This window comes from Balaenoptera musculus, chromosome 3, assembly GCF_009873245.2.
Source record: "Balaenoptera musculus isolate JJ_BM4_2016_0621 chromosome 3, mBalMus1.pri.v3, whole genome shotgun sequence".
Classification (NCBI taxonomy): domain Eukaryota; kingdom Metazoa; phylum Chordata; class Mammalia; order Artiodactyla; family Balaenopteridae; genus Balaenoptera; species Balaenoptera musculus.
In genome coordinates, this window is record NC_045787.1 from 165,370,157 (window position 1) to 165,390,476 (window position 20,320).

The 20,320-nt window shown below is 58.5% G+C and overlaps 2 protein-coding genes and 1 long non-coding RNA gene across 3 annotated transcripts; 2 read left to right on the forward strand and 1 right to left on the reverse strand.

The window, feature by feature from the left end:
• Positions 1 to 3,058: 3,058 nt before the first annotated feature.
• Positions 3,059 to 17,125, forward strand: TIMM44 (translocase of inner mitochondrial membrane 44). Its single transcript, XM_036847991.1, has 13 exons — positions 3,059 to 3,202; positions 4,994 to 5,095; positions 7,685 to 7,855; positions 8,853 to 8,933; positions 9,677 to 9,826; positions 10,843 to 10,982; positions 11,277 to 11,362; positions 11,954 to 12,046; positions 12,143 to 12,267; positions 13,631 to 13,681; positions 15,440 to 15,529; positions 16,129 to 16,239; positions 16,566 to 17,125. Exons 1-13 carry the CDS (start codon positions 3,155 to 3,157, stop codon positions 16,683 to 16,685), a joined length of 1,368 nt encoding a protein of 455 aa, XP_036703886.1. The 5' UTR covers positions 3,059 to 3,154; the 3' UTR covers positions 16,686 to 17,125.
• On the reverse strand, positions 14,684 to 15,433 carry LOC118892928. The gene is made up of 2 exons (XR_005019374.1): positions 15,060 to 15,433; positions 14,684 to 14,972 (listed from the first exon to the last, which is right to left on the reverse strand). It is a non-coding gene; the product is annotated as an uncharacterized LOC118892928 (long non-coding RNA).
• A 530-nt stretch (positions 17,126 to 17,655) lies between the features above and the next one.
• CTXN1 (cortexin 1) lies at positions 17,656 to 19,354 on the forward strand. The gene is made up of 2 exons (XM_036845488.1): positions 17,656 to 17,870; positions 18,242 to 19,354. Exon 2 carries the CDS (start codon positions 18,262 to 18,264, stop codon positions 18,508 to 18,510), a length of 249 nt encoding a protein of 82 aa, XP_036701383.1. The 5' UTR covers positions 17,656 to 17,870; positions 18,242 to 18,261; the 3' UTR covers positions 18,511 to 19,354.
• Positions 19,355 to 20,320: the final 966 nt, after the last annotated feature.

Here is a 20,320-nt window from a genome sequence, read left to right on the forward strand (position 1 = left end):
GCAAATCAAAACTACAATGAGGTACCACCTCACACTGGTCAGAATGGCCATCATTAGAAAGTCTACAAATAACAAATGCTGGAGAGGGTGTGGAGAAAAGGGAACCCTCCTACACTTTGGTGGGAATGTAAATTGGTGCAGCCACTATGGAGAACAGTATAGAGGTTCCTTAAAAAACTAAAAATAGAGTTGCCATATGATCCGGCAATCCCACTCCTGGGCATATATCCAGAAAAGACAAAAGCTCTAATTTGAAAAGATACATGCACCCCATTGTTCAGAGCAGCACTATTTACAATAGCCAAGACATGGAGGCAACCTAAGTGCCCATCAACAGAGGAATGGATAAAGAAGATGTGGTATATATAATAAGTAATGGAATATTACTCAGTCATAAAAAAGAATGAAATAATGCCATTTGCAGCAACATGCAAGGGCCTAGAGAAAAGCTTACTAAGTGAAGTAAGTCAGAAAGAGAAAGGCAAATACCATATGATGTCACTTATATGTGGAATCTAAAAAACAGTACAAATGAACTTATTTACAAAACAGAAACAGACTCACACACATAGAAAACAAATTTATGTTTACCAAAGGGGAAGGGGGGAGGGATAAATTGGGAGTATGGGATTAACAGATACACACCACTATATATAAAATAGATAAACAGCAAGGACCTACTGTATAGCACAGGGAACTATTTCCAATGTCTTGTAACAAACTATAATGGAAAAAAAATTTTTTTAATAATTACACATACACATATATGTATATAATTGAATCACTTAGTTGTACATCTGAAAGTAACACAATACTGTAAATTAACTATACTTCAGTAAAAACAAAAACCTTGTGCCCCCAGCCAGCCAGCAAGATGGATTTGAGATGAGTCTAGGTCTCTCATCTTCCAGGTTGGTGCCTCTTCAACTAATTAACCTTTCTCTGCTCCAAAGTCCAATGTTTCGGTTTGTTTGCCTCACTGTTCCTTGGGCACACAACCTGGGCACACAACCTTTGACAACACATATATATTTGTTTGCATATATATGTTTGTTTGCATATACATAGAGAAAGAATGCTAAAGCAAGTGTAGCAAAATGAATCTAGGTGAAGGGTATATGAGTGTTCATTATACTATTCTTGCAACTTTTTTGTAGCTTTGAAAATTTTCAAAATAAAAAGGTGGGAATACACACAAACCACCCTCACTCTACCCCATATGTCCCTCCAGCTGTCATCATTTCACCTTCTAAGCACGGCAAAGATTCCTTGGAGGCGTCTCTGTTCTCCCTTTCTGTGTGGTGGTTAAACATTTAATAACTGGCCCTGCAAACAAACCAGAAAGCTACCGATCTGTAGTGTTTGTCAATTCCTATGGTGTAAACACTCCCACCACGGCCAATTTCAGGCTATTAATGTGGTGTCATTAAAGACAAAATGCATAAGAGATGCACCGCATATAATATGGTATTTCCAGCCTACAGATGTGATATATGCAAATAACCTCAGTAGCATAGATAGTAACATAATTAAGAAGTGCTGAGTTTTGAGTATTTATTACCTTTGTTTTAATATAATCCAGTTGATCATAAGTTTATACAATCAATTTTTAAATAATGGCTGTGTTTAACAACTGGCTCCAAAATTCCTGAAAATTTGATAGTTGGCTCTTGCCAGGCAGTACAAGCTGGCTCCAGCACACCTCTGTAAAAAAAAAAAAAAAAAAAAAGAAAAAATCTCAGCCCACTGAAACCTGGCTTCCACAGCCATCATTCAACCAAAACCCTCTAGCCTGTCTCCCCAGGGACCTCCTCCATATTACAAAATGCAAAGGACGATAGACAGAGTTCTGGCCTGGCCTGCCTTGCTTGAGTTCTCTGCAACATTTAGCACTGTTTACTCTACCTGCCTTCTCCAAGGCCCTCTAGGTCCTCTTCTGACCTGTTGACCAGTCCTTCCCAGTCTCCTTTAAGGGCTCTTCTTCCTCCATTTGACTATGGGGCTTTGATGTGCCCCTCTGATATACTCCCCCTGGGTGCCCTTGTCCAACTCCATGGTTTCAACTACAACTAAGAAGCCCAGACCTTCTTCTCAACAACAAACCTGTATATCCCAACCTCTTAACTAGTTTGCTCCTCTTCCAGTAAAGACATTTCAAACAAAGCCGAGTGGAAGCCCTCATCCCTTCTGTCACCTCGAGGTGGAGGTCCTGAGTTACAGAAAACGCAGATCTGTCCAATCCTGAAGCCAGGGAATGTATGTTGCCTCCCTTTCAAGTCCCATAGACCTTATCACAGTTTAGTAATGCAAAAGGTTTCAATAGGGCAAAGGCAACATACATTAACTCTCCCCACGGTACCAGCCCACCACCCCTCCCCAGCCTCAGACTGCATGGCCATGTCAAGGTACCGCCACTTGGTGGCGGCATTCTCCAAATGGAAAATAGTATCTGGGTGCTGACATGACAGAGGCTTGAGCTTCTTCACGGCCAGGTGTGTCAATTCACACTGAATCGATGGAGGGAGGAGTAGTCCACCCCCAGCCAGGTCTCAGCTTCCCGTTCCTTTTCTGGACCAAAACCCAGAGGCGCCTTCCCGAAGTGCTGTACAAAAGTGGGCTCATTCGCTCTTGCTCGTGAAGCAACTCACTTGCCCGTCTGTTGGTCACTTTCCATCATTGTCAGTGAGAGCCAGAGTCAGTGGCTATCAGGCTGGTGCGTCGATGTGGGTCGCTCTGTTTACCCGTTCTTCCGGCCACGCGAACCCCGAGTTGCCAGTAGGAGAATCACGGCTCGCGACAGAATCCACACCCTCAGGCTCCGCCCCCTCGCTGTTTTATCCAACCATACGTCTCTGCCTCACAGGAGTACCCGCCCCCCAGGTCACATCCAGTCACAGGCCCCGCTCTTCCTAAATTCTGCCCTATCAGAGGCCTAGCTCTCTAGGAATCTCCGCCCACTATTAGGCCACGCCCCCGTGGTGGATTTCCCTCCACGGCCCCGCCCTCCTTGGGAGCCCTGTCCAGTGATAGGCCTTTCCCTCCCACAAACCCCACCCGCAGGTCTCGCTTTTCCCAGGCCCAGGCCGCACTAGGCCGACGCGGCGGATGACGCCATCGGATAACGCCGCGAGAAGGTCACACGGGATTTTCCAGCATGGCGGCGGCGGCGGCGCTGCGGGGAGGCTGGTGCCGCTGCCCGCGGGTGAGCAGAGTGCGGGGCCGGGGGGGCGGGCTTAGGGAGCTCCGGACCCGTGACCTCCAGGGCCTTGTTCTCCCCAGGCCTTTGACCCCTTCGGCCCTTCCCTGAGCTCGGCGAGAGGCTCGGAGTTTGGTCGCTGGGTCAGCCGAGGCCGGGGCGGGGGCCCCGGAGGTAGCCCTCGGAACGTGGGTCCCGAAGCGAGGCCTGAGGGCGGGGGCCGGGCGTGCCGGGCCGGGAGCGGATCGCCCCTCACTTCCTGGCTGACCCCATGTGTACCGAGGAGTGAATGGTGTCCGTAGTGCTCAGTGGGGAAAAAGTAGCGAGGAAAAGGCAAAAAACCGTGACAGTCACAGCTCACCTTTATATGCCACGTCCCCCTACCGGGAGCATTTCCTGCATCGCCTCTCTTAATCCTCTGAAAGTGTGGGAGGTAGTTGTCGCCCTGGCTAAGAGCCTGGGCTCATAGATGCTCTGGGGGTCAAGGCGTGTAAAGCGGCTTCAGAAAATAGTACTCACGTTGCAGCTGTTTGTCGCTATTTCACAGGGTAGGAAGCTGGGAACTCAGAAGTGTTAAGCAAGCTGCGCACAGTCTCAAGAGTTTAGTGGGGTGGCTGACCTGGTCCAAAGCTCAGGTCAGTCTGACTCCAGAGCCAGACTCTGGAGGAAGGAAAATATCTCCCAGGAATCTGAGTGTCAGGAGAAAGAAGGTGTTTTTGACTCAGGACTGAGCTTTTTTTCTGGGCTTGCTTGTCTTTTGAGACAGGTTTTACAGGTTGAATGTACACGTGTTTGGATTTGGGCACAAGTCCCAAGGAGAACCACCCTCAGGTTTGGTCCTGCTGGGGGATTTTTCTCCCCAGTGAGACAGCCATCCACTTCTATTTCAGGCTGTTGCTGAAGTCAGTGGCTCCAGGATTAATGGGTGTAGGCATTCAGAGGAGTAAAACAAGTTACTTAAACTCCCAAGAGTTACTCTTGAGTAGCTATAGGAGAGTGTGGCATCTGTGTAAGTTTGGGGTGTTGCTTAGAGTGACTGGAGACAGGAAGCATGGAATGCGGAGAGGAAGGGCCCAGGGGATGTGGAAATGGAAGAGTGGTTCTGTCAGGTCATTGACATCAGTGTACCTAGCTCCGTGCTGGGTGCTAAGGTGTAGCGTTGAACAGGACCTGCATGGAGCTTCCCTCCTGGAGCTTTAAGTTCACCATTTGGTAGGAGAAGAAATGCCTACCAAAGAGGTGCTGCACGTGAGGCTAGCAGCATCTTTGCCCAGGTGGCTCCCCTACGTTGCTCTGCTCACATCTCAACCCTGGACCAGGACATGGTAGCTTTATTCCAGGGTTGTGCCTGGGACAAGTTAGCAGTGTTTACCCCTTGAAGCCCGGGCCTCTGGTCTTCCAAGGCTGGCAGAAGTAGGGTGGGCTGGTGAGAGAAGACTGCTTGCCACCAGCATCGAGTGTTAACCTGCCCATTTTCAGACTAAGGTGTTCAGCCAGACTGGCACATTTAGCCTTCTTCCACCATAGGTTGGCATTTCCTAGGACCCATCGGTTTCCCCCACGTTCAGAGGCAGGAGGGTAGATATGGGCCCCGGAGGTGCAAATCCAGCGTTTTCTTTTTCCACCAGATTCCACTGGCTTCTCAGAATTTAGGAAGATGGTCAAGCATCTAGCATGCAGCAGACATGTGATAAGAATCGTCAAATGAGTCTCAGACGACGCCTGCTCTTTTAGCGTGGCCTACTTCCTCGTCACCCTCTAGTCTAAATGGATCTTTCTCTTTTCTCCCTCAATTAGAGATGCCTTGGAGGTAGAGTCCATTTTCTCTCCAGCCACAACCTAGTGCCACTACCCCATGGTACCTTTCAGCTGCCCCGGCCGAGTGGAGAGCTGACCCTGGTGAGTGACTCAGGATACAAGCAAGCCGGCAGGAGGGGGAGGTGTGAAAATCAGATCTAGCTGACAGGAGAGAGGGCTGCAGGATGCTGTCCACACTGCTGGGGGTGTCTGATTGGCAGGCATTCCACATCCAAGGTCTTCCGGAGTTACAGAGCCCAGTGGGCCTGGTCCTCTTGGTATCCCGGGAAGTGCTCGACACTGTTAGGGGTAGGGCGCCTGCCTCACACAAAGTAGCGTGTCTCAGCTCTGATGGCTAGAAGGGCATTCCTCTGACTGAGCTGAAATCCACCTCCCGGCGGTGCCCACGTGTGGGTCCTTCACTAAGCAAGGCTGTGCCCTCTGCGGGGTGACAACCCCTCTGGGCACTTGAGCAGAGTCACCCATCCCTCTCCTGGAGCTGGGTTTCCCCAGGCCATATCTCCCTTACTCTTTATGTTGTTCCTCACAGAGAGCATTTTCTAGAGCTTTTTGCCCTCCCTGTCATTCCTCTTCAACCACGTTTCTGTTGGTGCCTCACGACCATGGGGAAGAAAGCCCCAAATCTCACACGCTCCAAATCCACATGCTCAGGCAGCCCACACCCTCCCTTCCCTTCTGAGTCTCATCTCAGCCCTCTGGCCTCAGCATGCTTTATCTCCCAGATCCTGTCCTGGGGCTCTTGTGGGCTTGGGACATGCCCTTTGGCGCTTCCCCTTAGTTGTCCAGCCCCGCCCTCACCCCCAGTTTGCAGCCCTGGAGTGAGCGGCGGGGCTGCCGTGAGCTGGCGCGGTCCCTGACAGTCTTAGAACTTGGACTTCCCCTGGAGAAAGGCTGGTCGGGGCACATCTGGACCAGACAGCGGCCTGCCAGTGCCAGGCCGGGCCACCGCACCTGTGGGGCAGCACTCAGACTTGCTGCTGCTCTCCCTGGGGCCGGACGGGGACTGGGGAGGCAGTCGCCCCTGAAACTGGTAGGGTGAACCCCCAGCCGCTGCAGCGGACCCCGCACGCCGGCAAGAGTGGTGGGAGCAGCTGAGCACGTGCGGCTATTTCCCTGTGACTTGACTGGCTCACAGTCATTCTTTACGCTTTCTCTCCCGAGCCTGCACTTAGTTACACTGGGGGCGAAGCAGGCATCTAAAGCCGGCTGTGTCTGACCCCGAAGCCTGCATCTCGGGTAGGGCAGTGCCTGGAGTGGGGCCTCACGCTGTCTTCTGGCCTCTGGGTGTGTTCGGTTGGGTTTTCCTGTGGGGATTGGAGGGGGGACCCTGAGCTCGGGCTCTCGGTGACTGTGATCCTGTGGGCCAAGAGAGGGTGGTTTGTGCCAGTCCCCAGGCCCTTGGGTGACATGTAAAGCCCAGCTGGGTACTTGAGAGCGGCCCCAAAGGAAGACGTTACCCTGGGCCCAGAAGCCCCTGGAGTAGGGCCTGTGCCGGCTCTTTTGGGATAAGGGGCCACAGAGTCCTTTCAACTCTAGTCCTGGGACGAGGGTCCCGTTGGGTGTTGGCCTTTTCCTTGGGTGGGCGTGTGTGAGTCCCCATGAGGATTCCAAGCTGCGCCTGTTTCCCTCACCCCAGTGAGAGAAGGGGCCTGGCATTTTCTTTTGTTTTTTAATAGACTTTATTTTTTTGGGCAGTTTTAGTTTTACAGGGATATTGAGTGGAAAGTACAGGGCGTGCCCATCAACCTCCTGTCTCCCTCTCCTCCCACCGGGCATGCAGTTTTCCTCGGGTTGTACATCTTGCAGTTAGGGCGGTACATTTGTTAAAACTGATGAGCCAGTATTGACACATTATTGTTGACTTCGGTCTGTGGTTGACATTGGGTTCACTCTGTGTTGTACATTTTATGGGTTTGAACACATGTATAATGTATCTACCGTTAACAGTATGGTTACAGAGTAGTTTCATTGCGGTAAAAATCCTCTGTGCTCTGCCCACCCTCCCTCCCCTCCTCCAGCCCCTGGCAACCACCGGCCTTTTCCTCGTCTGCATGGCTTCGCCGTTTCCTTGTCTTCATAGTTTCACCTTTTCCAGGATCTTAGAGTTGGAATCCTACAGCCTGTAGCCTTTGCAGATTGGCCTCTCTCCTTTAGTGATATGCCCTTAAGGTTCCTCCGCATCTTGTCTTGTTTCTTTTTTGAACTTCGATGTAATTGACTTAACATGTCATGTGACTCCTCTATTTTTTCATGGCTTGATAACTCATTTCTTTTTCTTGCTGAATAATATCTTGTCCCACAGTTTACCGCCTGGTGGCTTTTTACTTTGTCTGTTATGCTCTTCTAAAAGAGATAACTATTCATTGTGGGTTTTTTTTGGTTTTTGTTTTGCTTTGTTTTGTTTTCGTTGTTGTTTTTGGTCACACCGAGCAGCTTGCAGGATCCTAGTGCCCCAACCAGGGATTGAACCCCGGGCCCTTGGCAGTGAAAGCGCAGAGTCCTAACCATTGGACCGCCAGGGAATTCCCAAATATTGTTTTTATTTATTTTTAAATTTGTATTTATTTATTTATTTTTGGCCATGCCGTGCGGCTTGTATTCATCGTTAAACCTGTATCAACAGAAAGGAGAAAATGAAAAAATTCTTCGTTTCTTTTACATTCTTTCTAGTCCAAATCCTATTCTTCTGGAAACAGGAAAGGCTTTCTCTCCGGCTTGCTAGATAATGTCAAACAAGAGTTAGCCAAAAACAAAGAAATGAAAGAAAGTATAAAAAAGTTCCGAGACGAGGCCAGGAAGCTGGAAGAGTCAGATGCGCTCCAGGAAGCCAGAAGGAAATACGTGAGTCCCCTTTGCTTTGAGTGTCCCTGGGCAGTCACACTTGCTCTCAGAGCCAGGAATTCCCTCGCAGTGCAGTGCTGGGGCGGCCAGGGGTGAGGGGACAGGAGCGGGCCCCCAGCCTTCCAGTTCAGCCGTGAGACTGCAGCCTCCTCTGCACACGGCCCAGCAGCACTGATGGGGTTTCAGAGCCCTCTTGACCTGCTGCATCAGAATCTGCATCTCCACGGGTCCCTCGGGCACTAGGTTTGAGATGCGCTGCTCCTGAGGGCCTCTGACTGAAATGGGTAGAAAGTGGGTTGCGGGGCTGGTGTAATTATTATATTAATCACTGCCGCCATCTCTCACCGAGCAGCTGCCAAGCGCCCACCAGCGGATGGGCTTGGCGCCCTTTATTTGTCTGCCCGTGGGGGCTCTGCCTGGCGGCACCTCCATCTCACCCGTGGGCAGCTGAGCCTGGGGTTGTGGGCATTTGCCCCAGGCCCCTCGGAGGTTTTGTTCTGTTGGCGCCCCTCCCAGGCCATGGGCGACGCCTGTTCCCCCTGAGTCTCCCCAAGGCACTCACTTGGATGTAACTACCTGTGAGGGATTCGACCCTGTGGGAGATCGCCCGCCCTTTTCATTAAGGAAGAGGAGTGAGCCGAGGGGTCGTCTCGTCTCGGGGCAGTGCAGGCCGAGCTTGGGGCCGGGTGATGGGGAGGGGGCAGAGCGGGGCAGGAGAACGCTGAGAATGCCCCGCCCCGCCCCCAGTATATCACTGATGAGCATATGGGCAAGATCACCCCCTGCCGCCCAGAGACAGATGCAGGGCCTGGGGCTCTGTGCTCAGGAGGGTCCCTGCCCCAGCCTTCAGCCAGGGACCCTGGGGGGCCGGGAGGGGCCAGGTGTACAGGCTGAAGGGGTGGGAGAACGGGGTGTGTCTGGGGAGGAAGGGACTGCTGAGAAAACGCTTCTTTGGACTGGGTGTCGCCACACAAAGATACAACATCCTTTACCCTAGAGAACCATCGAATCAGAAACCATGCGGACGGGCGAGGTGATCAGGAAGAAGCTGGGGGAGATCACCGGCACCGTGAAGGAGGTAATGGCCTCGGGACCCCCAAGGCCCCTTAGGACCTCCGGAGCCCATCTGCTCCTCACCTCCGGCGGAGGAGTCGGGGCGGGGGGGCAGTGCTGGGAGCCGCAGGAGGAGCTGGCAGCCGGGGATGAGCAGGCGGGAGGCTCCCGGAATTAAAGTCCAGGACGCCCTCAGGAAGGAGGGAGACGTCAGACTAACCCACCGGCCTGCGGCCTGCGATTCACCGCTTAAGTTAGAAGCCTCTGTACTATGAGCAAGAACAGGAGGAGGGTGAAATGAGGATGTTTTCCTTCCTGCCTTAGGCTAGAAGGAAGCTGGGGCACTGCACGCCCCGCCCCCGGGAGGGTGGAGGTGGGAGTGAGACTCCTGGAGGGCCTGGGAGACTTTCTTTTTGTTGCTTCTGTTTTGCTTTGCTGTTCTCCTGGGCTGGAGAGAGGGGCAGGGCTTTGCTTGGAGGCCAGCCCAGCGCTGGACACACCTCCCTCCCCTTCGTCCTGACCCCGGGGCTGCTGCGCCTGTGCTGTCCTTCCTGCCTGTTCCAGGCCGGAGCCCTAGGGTCCAGCGCCCCAGACATCGTAGGCAGCCTCCTGGGGCATGTGCACCCCAGTCTCGGCTCCATGAGCCAGGTGGGCTCAGGACGCCTGCTCCCGCCCTCTGGAGGCCGGGTCTGCTGTTAGCTCGGGGGGAGCTCCTGCAGGCCCCCACCGGGTGCCACGCCAACACCTCCCTCTTCTCTGTCTCAGTAGAGTCTTGACGAAGTCAGTAAAAGTGACCTTGGCCGGAAAATCAAGGAGGGTGTGGAAGAAGCAGCCAAGACCGCCAAGCAGTCGGCTGAGTCTGTGTCCAAAGGTGGGGAGAAGCTTGGCAGGACCGCTGCCTTCAAAGCCCTCTCCCAGGTGAGCTGGGCCGGGGCTCGTGCCCGCGGGCGCTCTGGGCTCAGCCCCAGAGAGGCCTCACTGAGGGCTGCAGGGCACACCAGGCCTCAGCCCCTCCTGGCTGAGCAGCCTCGGGCAAGTCACAGCCCCTAGGGAGCTACACGTTAACATACCAAGAGCCTCCAACCCGATGTCAGCTGCTGACACCCTTAGCTCACGTCCAGAACCCAGAGACTGTCGGGCTCTGGGTCACTTGAGGTCCTGAATTCAGTCCGTAAATACCACTTAGCACACGCTGGGCCCTCTACTGGCCATGGGGCCTCAGGAGAGAAGGTTCAAGTTCTTGCTCTCAGAGGATCCCGGGACAGGAATGGGGACAGGGAAGGGGCAGGCAGTTCCAAGTAACACGTGACAGAGGAACGCTTGGGGAGGGCGCCAGGCCAGGGGAGCAGGCGTCCCTGGCTCGGGGCGCCCCGCGCAGCTAGGTGTGGCCAGAGTGGCTGCAGGGACACCAGAGGGTCCTGGAGGCCGTGCGGGGGAGTTTAGGTTCATCCTGAAAGCCCAGTCTCCCAGCGAGGATTCCGGCAGCAGCTCAGAGGAGGCCGGAGAGTGTCTTGGGTGGTGGAGCCAGGAGGGAAATGGGTTCCAGAGGTTTGTGGAGGTGGGATCCACAGGCTGGGCAGCTCGGATGGAGGTGGTGGGGCAGAGGCAGCTCTCAGGACACCCGTCCGGTTTCTGGTCCATGTGAAGGAATGTTTCCAGGGAGAGTGCGGAATCGGCCTCAGAATGTGAGGGTCATCTGGGAGCAGCTCTTGGCGGGGGGCAGGTGGGGGCAGAAGTCAGAGCTGGGGTCTCCCCTCTGCCTCTTGCTTCTACCTCCCCCCGCCCCCCCCGAGGCTTGGGCGTGTCTTTGCCCTGCACCTGCGAGAGTCACGTGACCTTGAGACCTGGGAGGCATGGCCCTGGGGTGGGTCCACAGCTGCTGGTCTGGGATGTTGGGGAGCCCCAGCTCCCACACAGCCGGCTGTGCTCTGCAGGGCGTGGAGTCCGTCAAGAAGGAGATCGACGAGAGCGTCCTGGGGCAGACTGGGCCCTACCGGCGGCCCGAGCGGCTCAGGAAAAGGAAAGAGTTCTCGGGAGAGAAATTCAAGGAAGAGAAAGTGTTTGAGGCCAATGAGTAGGTACCAGACCGGCCAAGGGGCCCACCTCTCACCACCTCCCTTTGCAGCACCTGCACTGCTGTCCGTTTCCCAGGACCCACAGAGGGTTCCTACCCAAGTCAGTTTGTGGGGTTTCTTTCTGCTCGAGGTTCCCAGGCACGCTGAGAGAACTGGGAGGGGAAGGGTAGGGTGGCAGGAAGGGGGCAAGAGAAGGCAAGAGGCCGGGGTCATCACACCGTCCTGCTGGCCCCTCTCCCCGTGACCGGAGCGGCTCCCGGGCCGCGCTCACTGGCTTCCCTGATCTTCCCCAGGGAGGCCCTGGGGGTCGTGCTGCACAAGGACTCCAAGTGGTATCAGCAGTGGAAGGACTTCAGGGACAACAACGTGGTGTTTAATCGTGAGTGTTCGCATCTCAGAGAATTGCCAGACGGCAGGCCGGTGACGGACACTCACCGAGTGCTCCCCGAGGGCCGGGCACAAGACAGAGGAGGAGGCCGGGGTCAGAGAGGACCAGTCACTCCCGCAGGGCTGCCCAGCGAGTGCGCAGTGGAGCGCAGGCCTCAGGCGGCCTGAGGGGAAGCGCCCAGTACCTCTCGGGCGGCGGGCTGCCGCCGGCAGGGCTGGGCCACCATCTTGGCTGGAGCCAGTGTCGTCGTGAGGCAGCCACGTGCACGCGCCAGCCACCCCCCCATGTGAACTTGGCCTCGACACACCCCCTCACGGGCCAGGAGCCAGCTCAGGGCCCGGAGCTCTCTGCTCAGTCTGGGGCACATGGCTTCCCAGGCGCTGACGGAGCCCTGGCCCTCCTCAAATGAGGACGTCCAGAGGCCTGTGTTCCCTCGGCAGCGAAAGCCGCAGCCAGCAGGGGTGGCGCCCGGCGATCACTCAGCTCCCCTCAGCCCCTGGCCAGCAGGCTCGGAGGGGGCTGCGATGGAGTGGGTGTGTCTCTCCGGAAGGGGCCCCTGACCCCATCCGCCACCCCCCGCAGGGTTCTTCGAGATGAAGATGAAGTATGACGAAAGCGACAACGCTTTCATCCGGGCGTCCCGCGTGCTGACAGACAAGGTCACAGACTTGCTGGGTGAGTGGGCTGCCCCGGGACCATCCCCCTACAGCCCGAGCCGGCGGTGGGAGGGGGTCCCGGGCCCTCACCCCACTCCTGGCTCGGCTGCCCCAGGGGGCCTGTTCTCGAAGACGGAGATGTCGGAGGTGCTCACGGAGATCCTGCGGGTGGACCCCGCCTTCGACAAGGACCGCTTCCTGCAGCAGTGTGAGAACGACATCATCCCCAACATCCTGGAGGTGGGTGTGCGCCTGGCAGGGCTGCGGCCCCGTGGAGAGTTCTGCCAGGGCCGCTTGGCTGTGGAGGGGGCTCCTGAGCGGAGAGGTGGCTCCAGTGTTTACAGAGGCCTGACCACCCCACACGCCCAGCCCTTGTTAGTCAAGCAGCTCGAGAAAGCCAGGCCGCTGTGGTCGCCTGCAGCCCCCGCTGGTCCCTGGGCCGGTGCCCTGACCATTCTTGCCTCGCCCACGGGATGTGTCTGCCCCAGGGACTGAGTTTCTCACCCACTGGAGCCTGGAGCCCCGTGGCTTGTTTCCCTCGAGCTCTCTTCCTGAAGTTGCTCCCTTGAAGCTGCCAGGGGCCAGGTGTTTGTCTCCCAGGAGCCTGGGGCCTTTCAGGAGCTGGGAGAAGCCGGCGGCTGCTTCAAGGGCATGGGGGCAGCGCACGGCTCAGGGCAGGGCGGTGGGGCCAGCACAGCAGCCCGGGGCCGTTCCTCTCCGGGAACCCTGAAGCCCATCTTCTGGTCTTCTCGCCTCTCCTCTCGGCACATAAACGAGGAGGAGGCGACTTGCTCAAGGTCGCCCTCCTCGAGGCCCCCCCCACGCTGGGGCTGGGGCCTAGGCATCCTGCAGCCCAGCCAAGTCAGGGGCCTTTGGCACGGCCTTAGTGGGACCGCAGGCAGCTCGTCCGGCCCCGTGTGAATGTCTGTCCCTTCCTCCTGCACCGCCTCCGCCTGGCCCCCTCTCCTTCCTCCGAGTTCCCAGGTCCCTCACGACACTTGGCGGGGTTGGGAGGAGGTGAAAGTGTAGCATTTCCCCAAAGCAGCAGCCCAAGCACGGGCAGAATCTTCTGGGCTGAGATTGTCTCAGCCCCCAGATTCCCCGTGGTTTCCCACCAGCATCTCACCACCCGCCCCCCCCGAAAAGCCACGCTCTCCCTCACCAGATCCAGCCCTGTCTCTGGGTTCCTGTGGAAGCTTCTCTCATTGCACCCTGGGAACCCTCCCCTGCACTCCCCCTCTGCCCCGTCCCGCGTGGGCCTGGCTGTCTAAGGCTTCTTCGTCCCCAGGGGAGGTAGAATGCCCTGCCTGGCCTCCTTGGGTCGGTTTCCTGGCCAGGGCGAGAGCCCCAAATGCTGCCACCTTCCTTTTCCTTCCAGCAGGCTGTTGGGACCCAGCCTGGGCTGCCCCGTTGTCACTTGCGGGGGCTCTGCTCCCACTGCTGCAGCCTGGCCTGGTCTCCCTTCCCCAGACTAGGACCCGGAGGCTGGGGCCGGGGGTCTGCAGAGGAAAGGTTCTAACTGGAGAACATTCTCCAGAGTTTACCTGCCTCCAAAGCCCACTCTCATTCTCACACTTTTTTTTTTTTGTCTTTCCCTTTTTAGGCCATGATTTCTGGAGAGCTCGACATTCTCAAAGATTGGTGCTATGAAGCTGTAAGTGCTTGCTTGCTTTCCCCCCGCTATTTAGGCCTAAGAAGAAATCACAGTTCAGAGGAGATCTGCTTGGGTGGCTCAGTCCGGGAAGGGCTGGGGTGTCAGGGGCAGGGGTGGCTACAGGCTGGGGGCCCAGGGGTCAGGGGGTGGGTGGAAAGGGACGGCGATAACTCGGGGGGTGCATTCGATGTTCCCTCAGTGCACGGGGGTCGTGGGTGCTGGCCGGCAAGTGGGGTTTGAGGCCCCACAGCCTCCCTTCCCTGGGCCGGAGTTATATCATCGGGCTCATCTCATGGGGGTCGTGAGGATGCTTCGGGGACACAAGGGCAGCGCTCCAGCACATGCGGCGCTGGATGTATTCATTAGCTGTTCTCATTGCAAGATCCTCGAACACATCCAAACAGACATTGATAGATGCCCACCCGGGGAAGAGCCGCGTGTCCTGACGAGGCCCGGCTGCTTCCTGGAGTCGGGGCTCTGGGCCCCGGGCCACAGGCCGCGCTGGGCTGCATGGCGGCGGGTCAGGCGTCCTTGGGAGCACGCTGTCTGCACTGCCCCTTCCTGGCAGCCTCCCCATCCCCGTCATCAGGCCACCTCACCCCACCCTGCTCACTCCCTGACCTGTGTCTTCACGGCATTTGTTCCCCCCCTCCCTCCCCCACCAGCTTCTTGATACTGAGCAATCCAGAGTCTCTTTTGGCTGATTTTATTCTGTACCCAGCTCACAAACAACTTGGAAAAAGCAGAGGAGAAGATGTCAGGTTTTCTTGTTAAATACTCCCCTGCACGGTGACTAATGCAGCAGGCATTTATGAGTGGTTTGGTTTTTTTTTGTTGTTGTTGTTGTTGTTTTACTTTGGGACCATTAGGACGTGGCTGGTTATCTTTGCCAGCAGGCTGCCGCTGGTGCCCCTGGAAACGCAGCTGAAGTTGCAGCCACTCACACAGGGGTGTTTTGAAAATGTCATCTTTAAGAAACCACACAAGAAGTCGGATTGGCACTTTTTTTTTTTTTTTTTTTTTTTCACTTGGTGGATCAGTTACTTCCATAAAGAGTGGATGCTGTTGGAATGTGTTCCGTCATGGTTGCTTGTTGAGATACAAGGCTGCTGGCTGCTGTGTCCCGGGCCTGGGAGCAGGCACAAGAGGGTTAGGGTGTCGTTTGGGGCACCACTGCCCCCGTAAGAGGAACAGGCTGCCAGTGGCCGAGACCCGCCCACAGGGGCTGGTCAGTGAGAAGGCGGTAGGCCCGGGCAGTTCACCCCAGAGCAGCCGTGGGGTAGGATGAATCCTAGAAAAAGCATTTGGTTCCAGGCCACGATTCACAGTGAGGTGAACATGGGAATGTTCAGGATCAGCCAGAGAGGCCTCAGCTTACCTCTGGGAGTGTATTCCAGATCGCGTTCCAGGAGAATTACCAGCCTCACTGATTAATACCGCTTTCAGTAGCGTTGATACGGTACTGTCTTTATAATGAGAGGGCAGTGTGTGATTCGAGCCAGCCAACGGGTGGCACCGGCCTCCCTGCTTGGACCCGTGCTCCTGGCATCTGCCACTCCTGGCGCCGCACACCCAGGAGCCGGGAGCCGTTTCTGGAAGGTACAAGAGCTGAAGGCCTGAAACCCCATGGTGAGCTCACCCGCAGGGAGCTTCCCGAGACACTGCAGCAGCCCCCGGCTCCCCTGCGGTGCAGTGCCTTGGCGTGGCTCGCACGCACAGGTGGCCAGCCATACGGGTGTGTCTGGCTTCTTGTTGCAGACCTACAGCCAGTTGGCCCACCCGATCCAGCAGGCCAAGGCGCTGGGCCTCCAGTTCCACTCCCGCATCCTGGACATCGACAACATCGACGTGAGTGCCTCTTCCAGGGGGCCAGGTGGACCCCAGGGTGGGCAGGGGTGCTTCTCTGAATTGCGCTCAGCTGGGAGGGTTGAGGTCCCTCTCCCTGGAGGAGTTCCAGTGCTTGGACTAAATGACCTCCAGGGTCCCTTTCAGTGGAAGGTTTCCACAGTCTTGCTGTTGGGAATTCTCAGGCAAGTGGTGGCCCAGGGGGTGCTGTTGCCCAGACCCAGGGTCCCCTGAGGCCCCTGAAGCCAGGGCTATCCCTGCACCTTCACTGGGGAGGCTTTGTCAGGACTACTCAGGCCCCCCACTGGTCTCCCCGTGGGGAGCTGAAGGCACGCCCACACCTGTGTGCGAGACAGCCGGCTCTGAGAGGCCATTACACGCCTGCACAGCCTCAGTCCGGGGAGCCTGTGTGGGTCCTCAGGGGTTCACATTCTGCCTCACAATTGGGAAGTGCCCGCCCGGAAACGGGCCAGTGGGAGGTGGCAGCCCTGGGGTGCTGAAGCAGGGGTCTGCACCCGGAGGGGCAGCAGCAGTGAAGGGGCTGGGGACCATTCTCTGAGACCTGCCTGCCCTGTCGTGCCCCGCCCCCCCCGCCCCTGCAGTTGGCCATGGGCAAGATGATGGAGCAGGGCCCTGTGCTGATCATCACCTTCCAGGCCCAGCTGGTGATGGTGATCAAGAATCCCAAAGGCGAGGTGGTCGAGGGTGACCCGGTGAGTGAGCGGGGGAGGGGATGGGGCGGAAACATGCAGTGAGGCCAGTTGAGAGTCGGGATGCGGATGCGGCGTGGCAGGGCAGCACCTTGAGCTGGGCCTGGCGGAGGGTAGCTGATCTCTCTGGTTTGACCAATTCCTGAGTTACAGCCTCTGTCCCTGCCTCTGCTCTGGACCCCAGACCCAGGCCGACCCCGCAGCATCACTCCCTGGTCCCTCCCAGTTCCCTGACCTGGCAGCGCCTCTCTCCCTGCCCTGCGCTTGTCCTGGAGTGGGTGCCGGGCTCGCAGCCTGCGTCCAGCCCTCACCCTTCCCCGATTCTGCAGGACAAGGTACTGCGAATGCTGTGCGTGTGGGCTCTCTGCCGAGACCAGGGCGAGCTCAACCCCTATGCAGCCTGGCGGCTCTTGGACATCTCCGCCTCCAGCACAGAGCAGGTCCTCTGAGCGCAGCAGCCACGACTGGGGCCTCGGGGCTGGATCATCACTGCAGACACACGGGAGACTGTTGTCCACTTGCAGCAACTAGATCTCTGGGGACAAGACTGTCAGCTGTGCCCCCGCCGTGCCAGGACTGCTGCAGAGCTAGCGGGATGGGGCGGGGCAGGGAGGGGCTGCTGTGCACAACGCCAGCGCCCGCACCGCCCCTCTGCCCCATGGGGGCTGCTTGGGCCACGGGCACTCAGGCCACGCAGTGCCCAGAGGCCCCCAGCCCAGGGGTACCCTCCCAGGACCCAGTGGTGCGGCCTGGGCCCACTGGCCACGTCAGCCAGGCCGTTTCAGCCTTTTTTTTTTTTTTTTTTTTTTTTTTTAACAGTGCCCTTATTATTATCCTGTACATACGCAGAGATTTGGAAATAATAAAACACCAAAGTGCAGGAGAGCAACCTGGGTAGTCCAAGGTGTCTGTCACTGGGGTGGGGGGAGCTGGGACTGGGGGGGTGCAGCCCAGTGGTCATGGGGCAGCGGTCATGGTCACTGAAGGAACGCTTAACAGAAGAGGGGGAGGACTCACCTGGACGGGACCCTGCCCACCCTGAGTATGTTGTCGGGCGGGGGGAAGGGGGGGGAGGAAGGAAACTGGAAAAGCTACGGAGGTTTTCAGTGACCTGGCTGGGGTCGCTTGAGGGTTGGGGTCCCCGAGGCTGGAGGACCTTAAGCGTCTGTATGAGTTTTGGGGCACTGGGATCCCCCAAACAGGGAGTCTGAGGGGTCGGTTGCAGAGGAGAATGTGGGAGCTTAAGTCGGGCTGGGTGGCTTGGGGGGGGTGCCTGTGGGGGTGGGAGGGCGAGGCCCTCGGTGCTTATGGTTCTTTTGGGCCGCTAGTCTCCCCGGCGCCTCTGGGCGGGGCCCGGTTCTCCCAGAGGACGGGGCGGGGTCGCGGGCCCGAGCGCCGCTCCCTGCGCAGCCTCCGCCCCCCGCGGCGGCCCCGCCCCCGTCGCCATGGGAACAGCCGCGGCGGCCCGGCTGGCGCGGAGCTCGCCTGCCTCGGTCTCCGCCGCTCCAGGGGCGGGTGGGGTGGTAGAGTCCGGGCTGCCGCCGCGGCCACCGGCGAGAGACCAGGAGCGGGTGCGGGTCCCGGAAGAGAGCGCGGCTGCCGGCCGCTTGGTCCCGGTCCCGGTCGAGGCCAGGGTGAGGGGCGCGGCGGGGCGGGAGCGGGGGCGGTGGGGGAGGGGGGGTCCCCAGGACGCAAGAACAAAGGGAGCGGGGTGGGGGAACCGCGTCTCGACCCCCACCACGCAGCCCGGGCCGCGCGTTCGCACCTGTTGTGCGCGGGCCGGCCGGGTCGGGGTTTCCTTCTCCTTGCTCTTAGCGTCCCCACCTGCGCGCACGCCGGGAGTTGGGTGCCCGCGGGCCAGCCATGGGCGTAGCCCGGGGACAAAGGCGCGGGCGGGGGCTGGGGCTCGGCAGGGTAGGGGGGGCTGCGGCGGGTGGGGACGACGCGGGGGCGCGGGAGGGCGCAGCTTCATCCCTGCTTCCCGGGCGGGCCCCCTCCTCCGCAGGGCGCGCGGCGATGTGAGCCATGAGCGCGACGTGGACGCTGTCCCCCGAGCCGCTGCCGCCATCGACGGGGCCCCCGGTGGGCGCGGGCCTGGACGCGGAGCAGCGCACCGTGTTCGCCTTCGTGCTGTGCCTGCTCGTGGTGCTGGTGCTGCTGATGGTGCGCTGCGTGCGTATCCTGCTCGACCCCTACAGCCGCATGCCCGCCTCGTCCTGGACCGACCACAAGGAGGCGCTCGAGCGCGGGCAGTTCGACTACGCGCTGGTCTGAGCGGTGCGGCGCCCTCGGCCGGCCCTCCGCGGGGTCTCTCTCCCGGGGCCGATCCGACGGGGCGCCGCTGGGCCTGGACCGCGCTCAGGATCCTGCCCCCGAGCCCGCAGCCCGAGGGGGGAGGGCGTCAGGAGAAGTCCAACCCCTCCCCCCTCACACCCCTCCCATCTTCCCTCCTGGCCAGGCCGGAGCCCCACTTCGTGCCTTTATCCCGCCCTGTCCTCTCTCCGTAACTCACCGGCCTGGCTGGCCCCCGACTCTAAAGCCTGTGGGAAGAGGACGCCCGCCCCTCCGCCCCCAGCGTGTAGGTGGCTCTGCTATTGTCCTGCCGCCGAGCATGAGTGTCATGTCCGCTCCCGGGTTCGGGGACCCCCGTGTCCCTTTCCCTCCGTCCCCTGTCCTCTGGCCATCCTCACTCCCCCGCCGCCCGCCCCCCTAAGTGTTGAGCCCCTCCTCGGGCTCCGGTCCTGCGGGCTCTCCTGGGCCCACGAGGTGGACGCTGCATACCAATATGCCCTGCTCGGCCTGCTCCGGAGACAGAGACTGAAGAGCGACAATGGCTGCTGTGTCCAGGATGCGAGGCTCCTTCCATGGGGGGAAGAGCGCAGACAGGCTCCCTCCCGCCCCCAGCCCAGGCCCCAGTTCAGGTCAGCGCGCCCCTCCCTCTGTCACCACCTCCACCCCTCACTGGCCCTCCTGCCACCTCCCCCAGATCCCTCCTGCAACCCCCCCTCCCAGGCCCTCCCCTTGCTTTCTCACTCCTCCCTGCCTCTGAGCCCATGGTATTAATAAAAGCTATTATTGAGCGCTTACTGCATGCCAAGCAGCGTGCTGAGGTAGCTCCTCCCGTACTTGGTCTGTTCTCTTTTCAGGACCCTGTTACCATGCTCATTCTACAGGCCAGGGGACTAGGGTCCAGGCAGGTTGAGTGACCTGCCTATAGCTGGCTTCTAGCCAGGCTAGAATTTGAACCTAGGGCTGACTTCTGCACGCTCTTAACAGCTGCCCAGGGCTGCGAAACACCCAGATGTACACTCTGGGGGACCAAGGCGTACCCATCTCCATCCCCCTCGCTCCAGAACAGCCAAGACCACCCTTCTTTCCCTTGACTTGAGGAGACGCTGGGGGCCATGGAATGGACTTAGCCTGGTAGGGAGCCGGGATGGGGTGCCCTCAGCCAGCCCTAGAGGTTGTCTCCAAGAACTGGCATGGCCTTCTGGTACTGTGACCACACCTGCAGCCCCAAACCTCTCTGACCTGGTCCCTCCGTCCCACCCTCAGCATGTGCACTTTGGACACCACGGGGCTGGTGCTGTGAGGCCTTGGTCATGGAGTGGGCTGGCTCCGCTCCACGGCCCGCCTTCGAGATGTGTTGTGCGCCCCCGGGGGGAGCCGTGTGCAGTGTGTGTGGGGAGAGACGAGCGTTGCTATAAAAGGAAGGCTGTGTGAATGCACAGGCTCCGCGAACAGAAAATTCACTGGCTTTCAGAGGACTGGTTCGATTTGGGGGAAGGTGGCGCCGTAGGAGGACACCCGGTTCCCCCACCCGACCCTCACCAGCCTGCCCCTGAATCCACACGCTCAGGGAGGCTGAGGGAGGGGGGCCCCGTGCAGGGAGACCTGGCAGCACCTCTGGGAATTGGAGGCCTTTGGCAACGGCCAGGACCCCAGCCCCCTCCTCCACCCAGCTCTGCTCCCCCTTCCCTGCTCCTAAGGCCCCTCCAGCTCTCCCTCCCTCCCCCACTTGCTTCCCCAAGGCTACCTCAGGGACTCACTCCCCTCCCTCCAACTTCCTGCCACATGGGCAGCC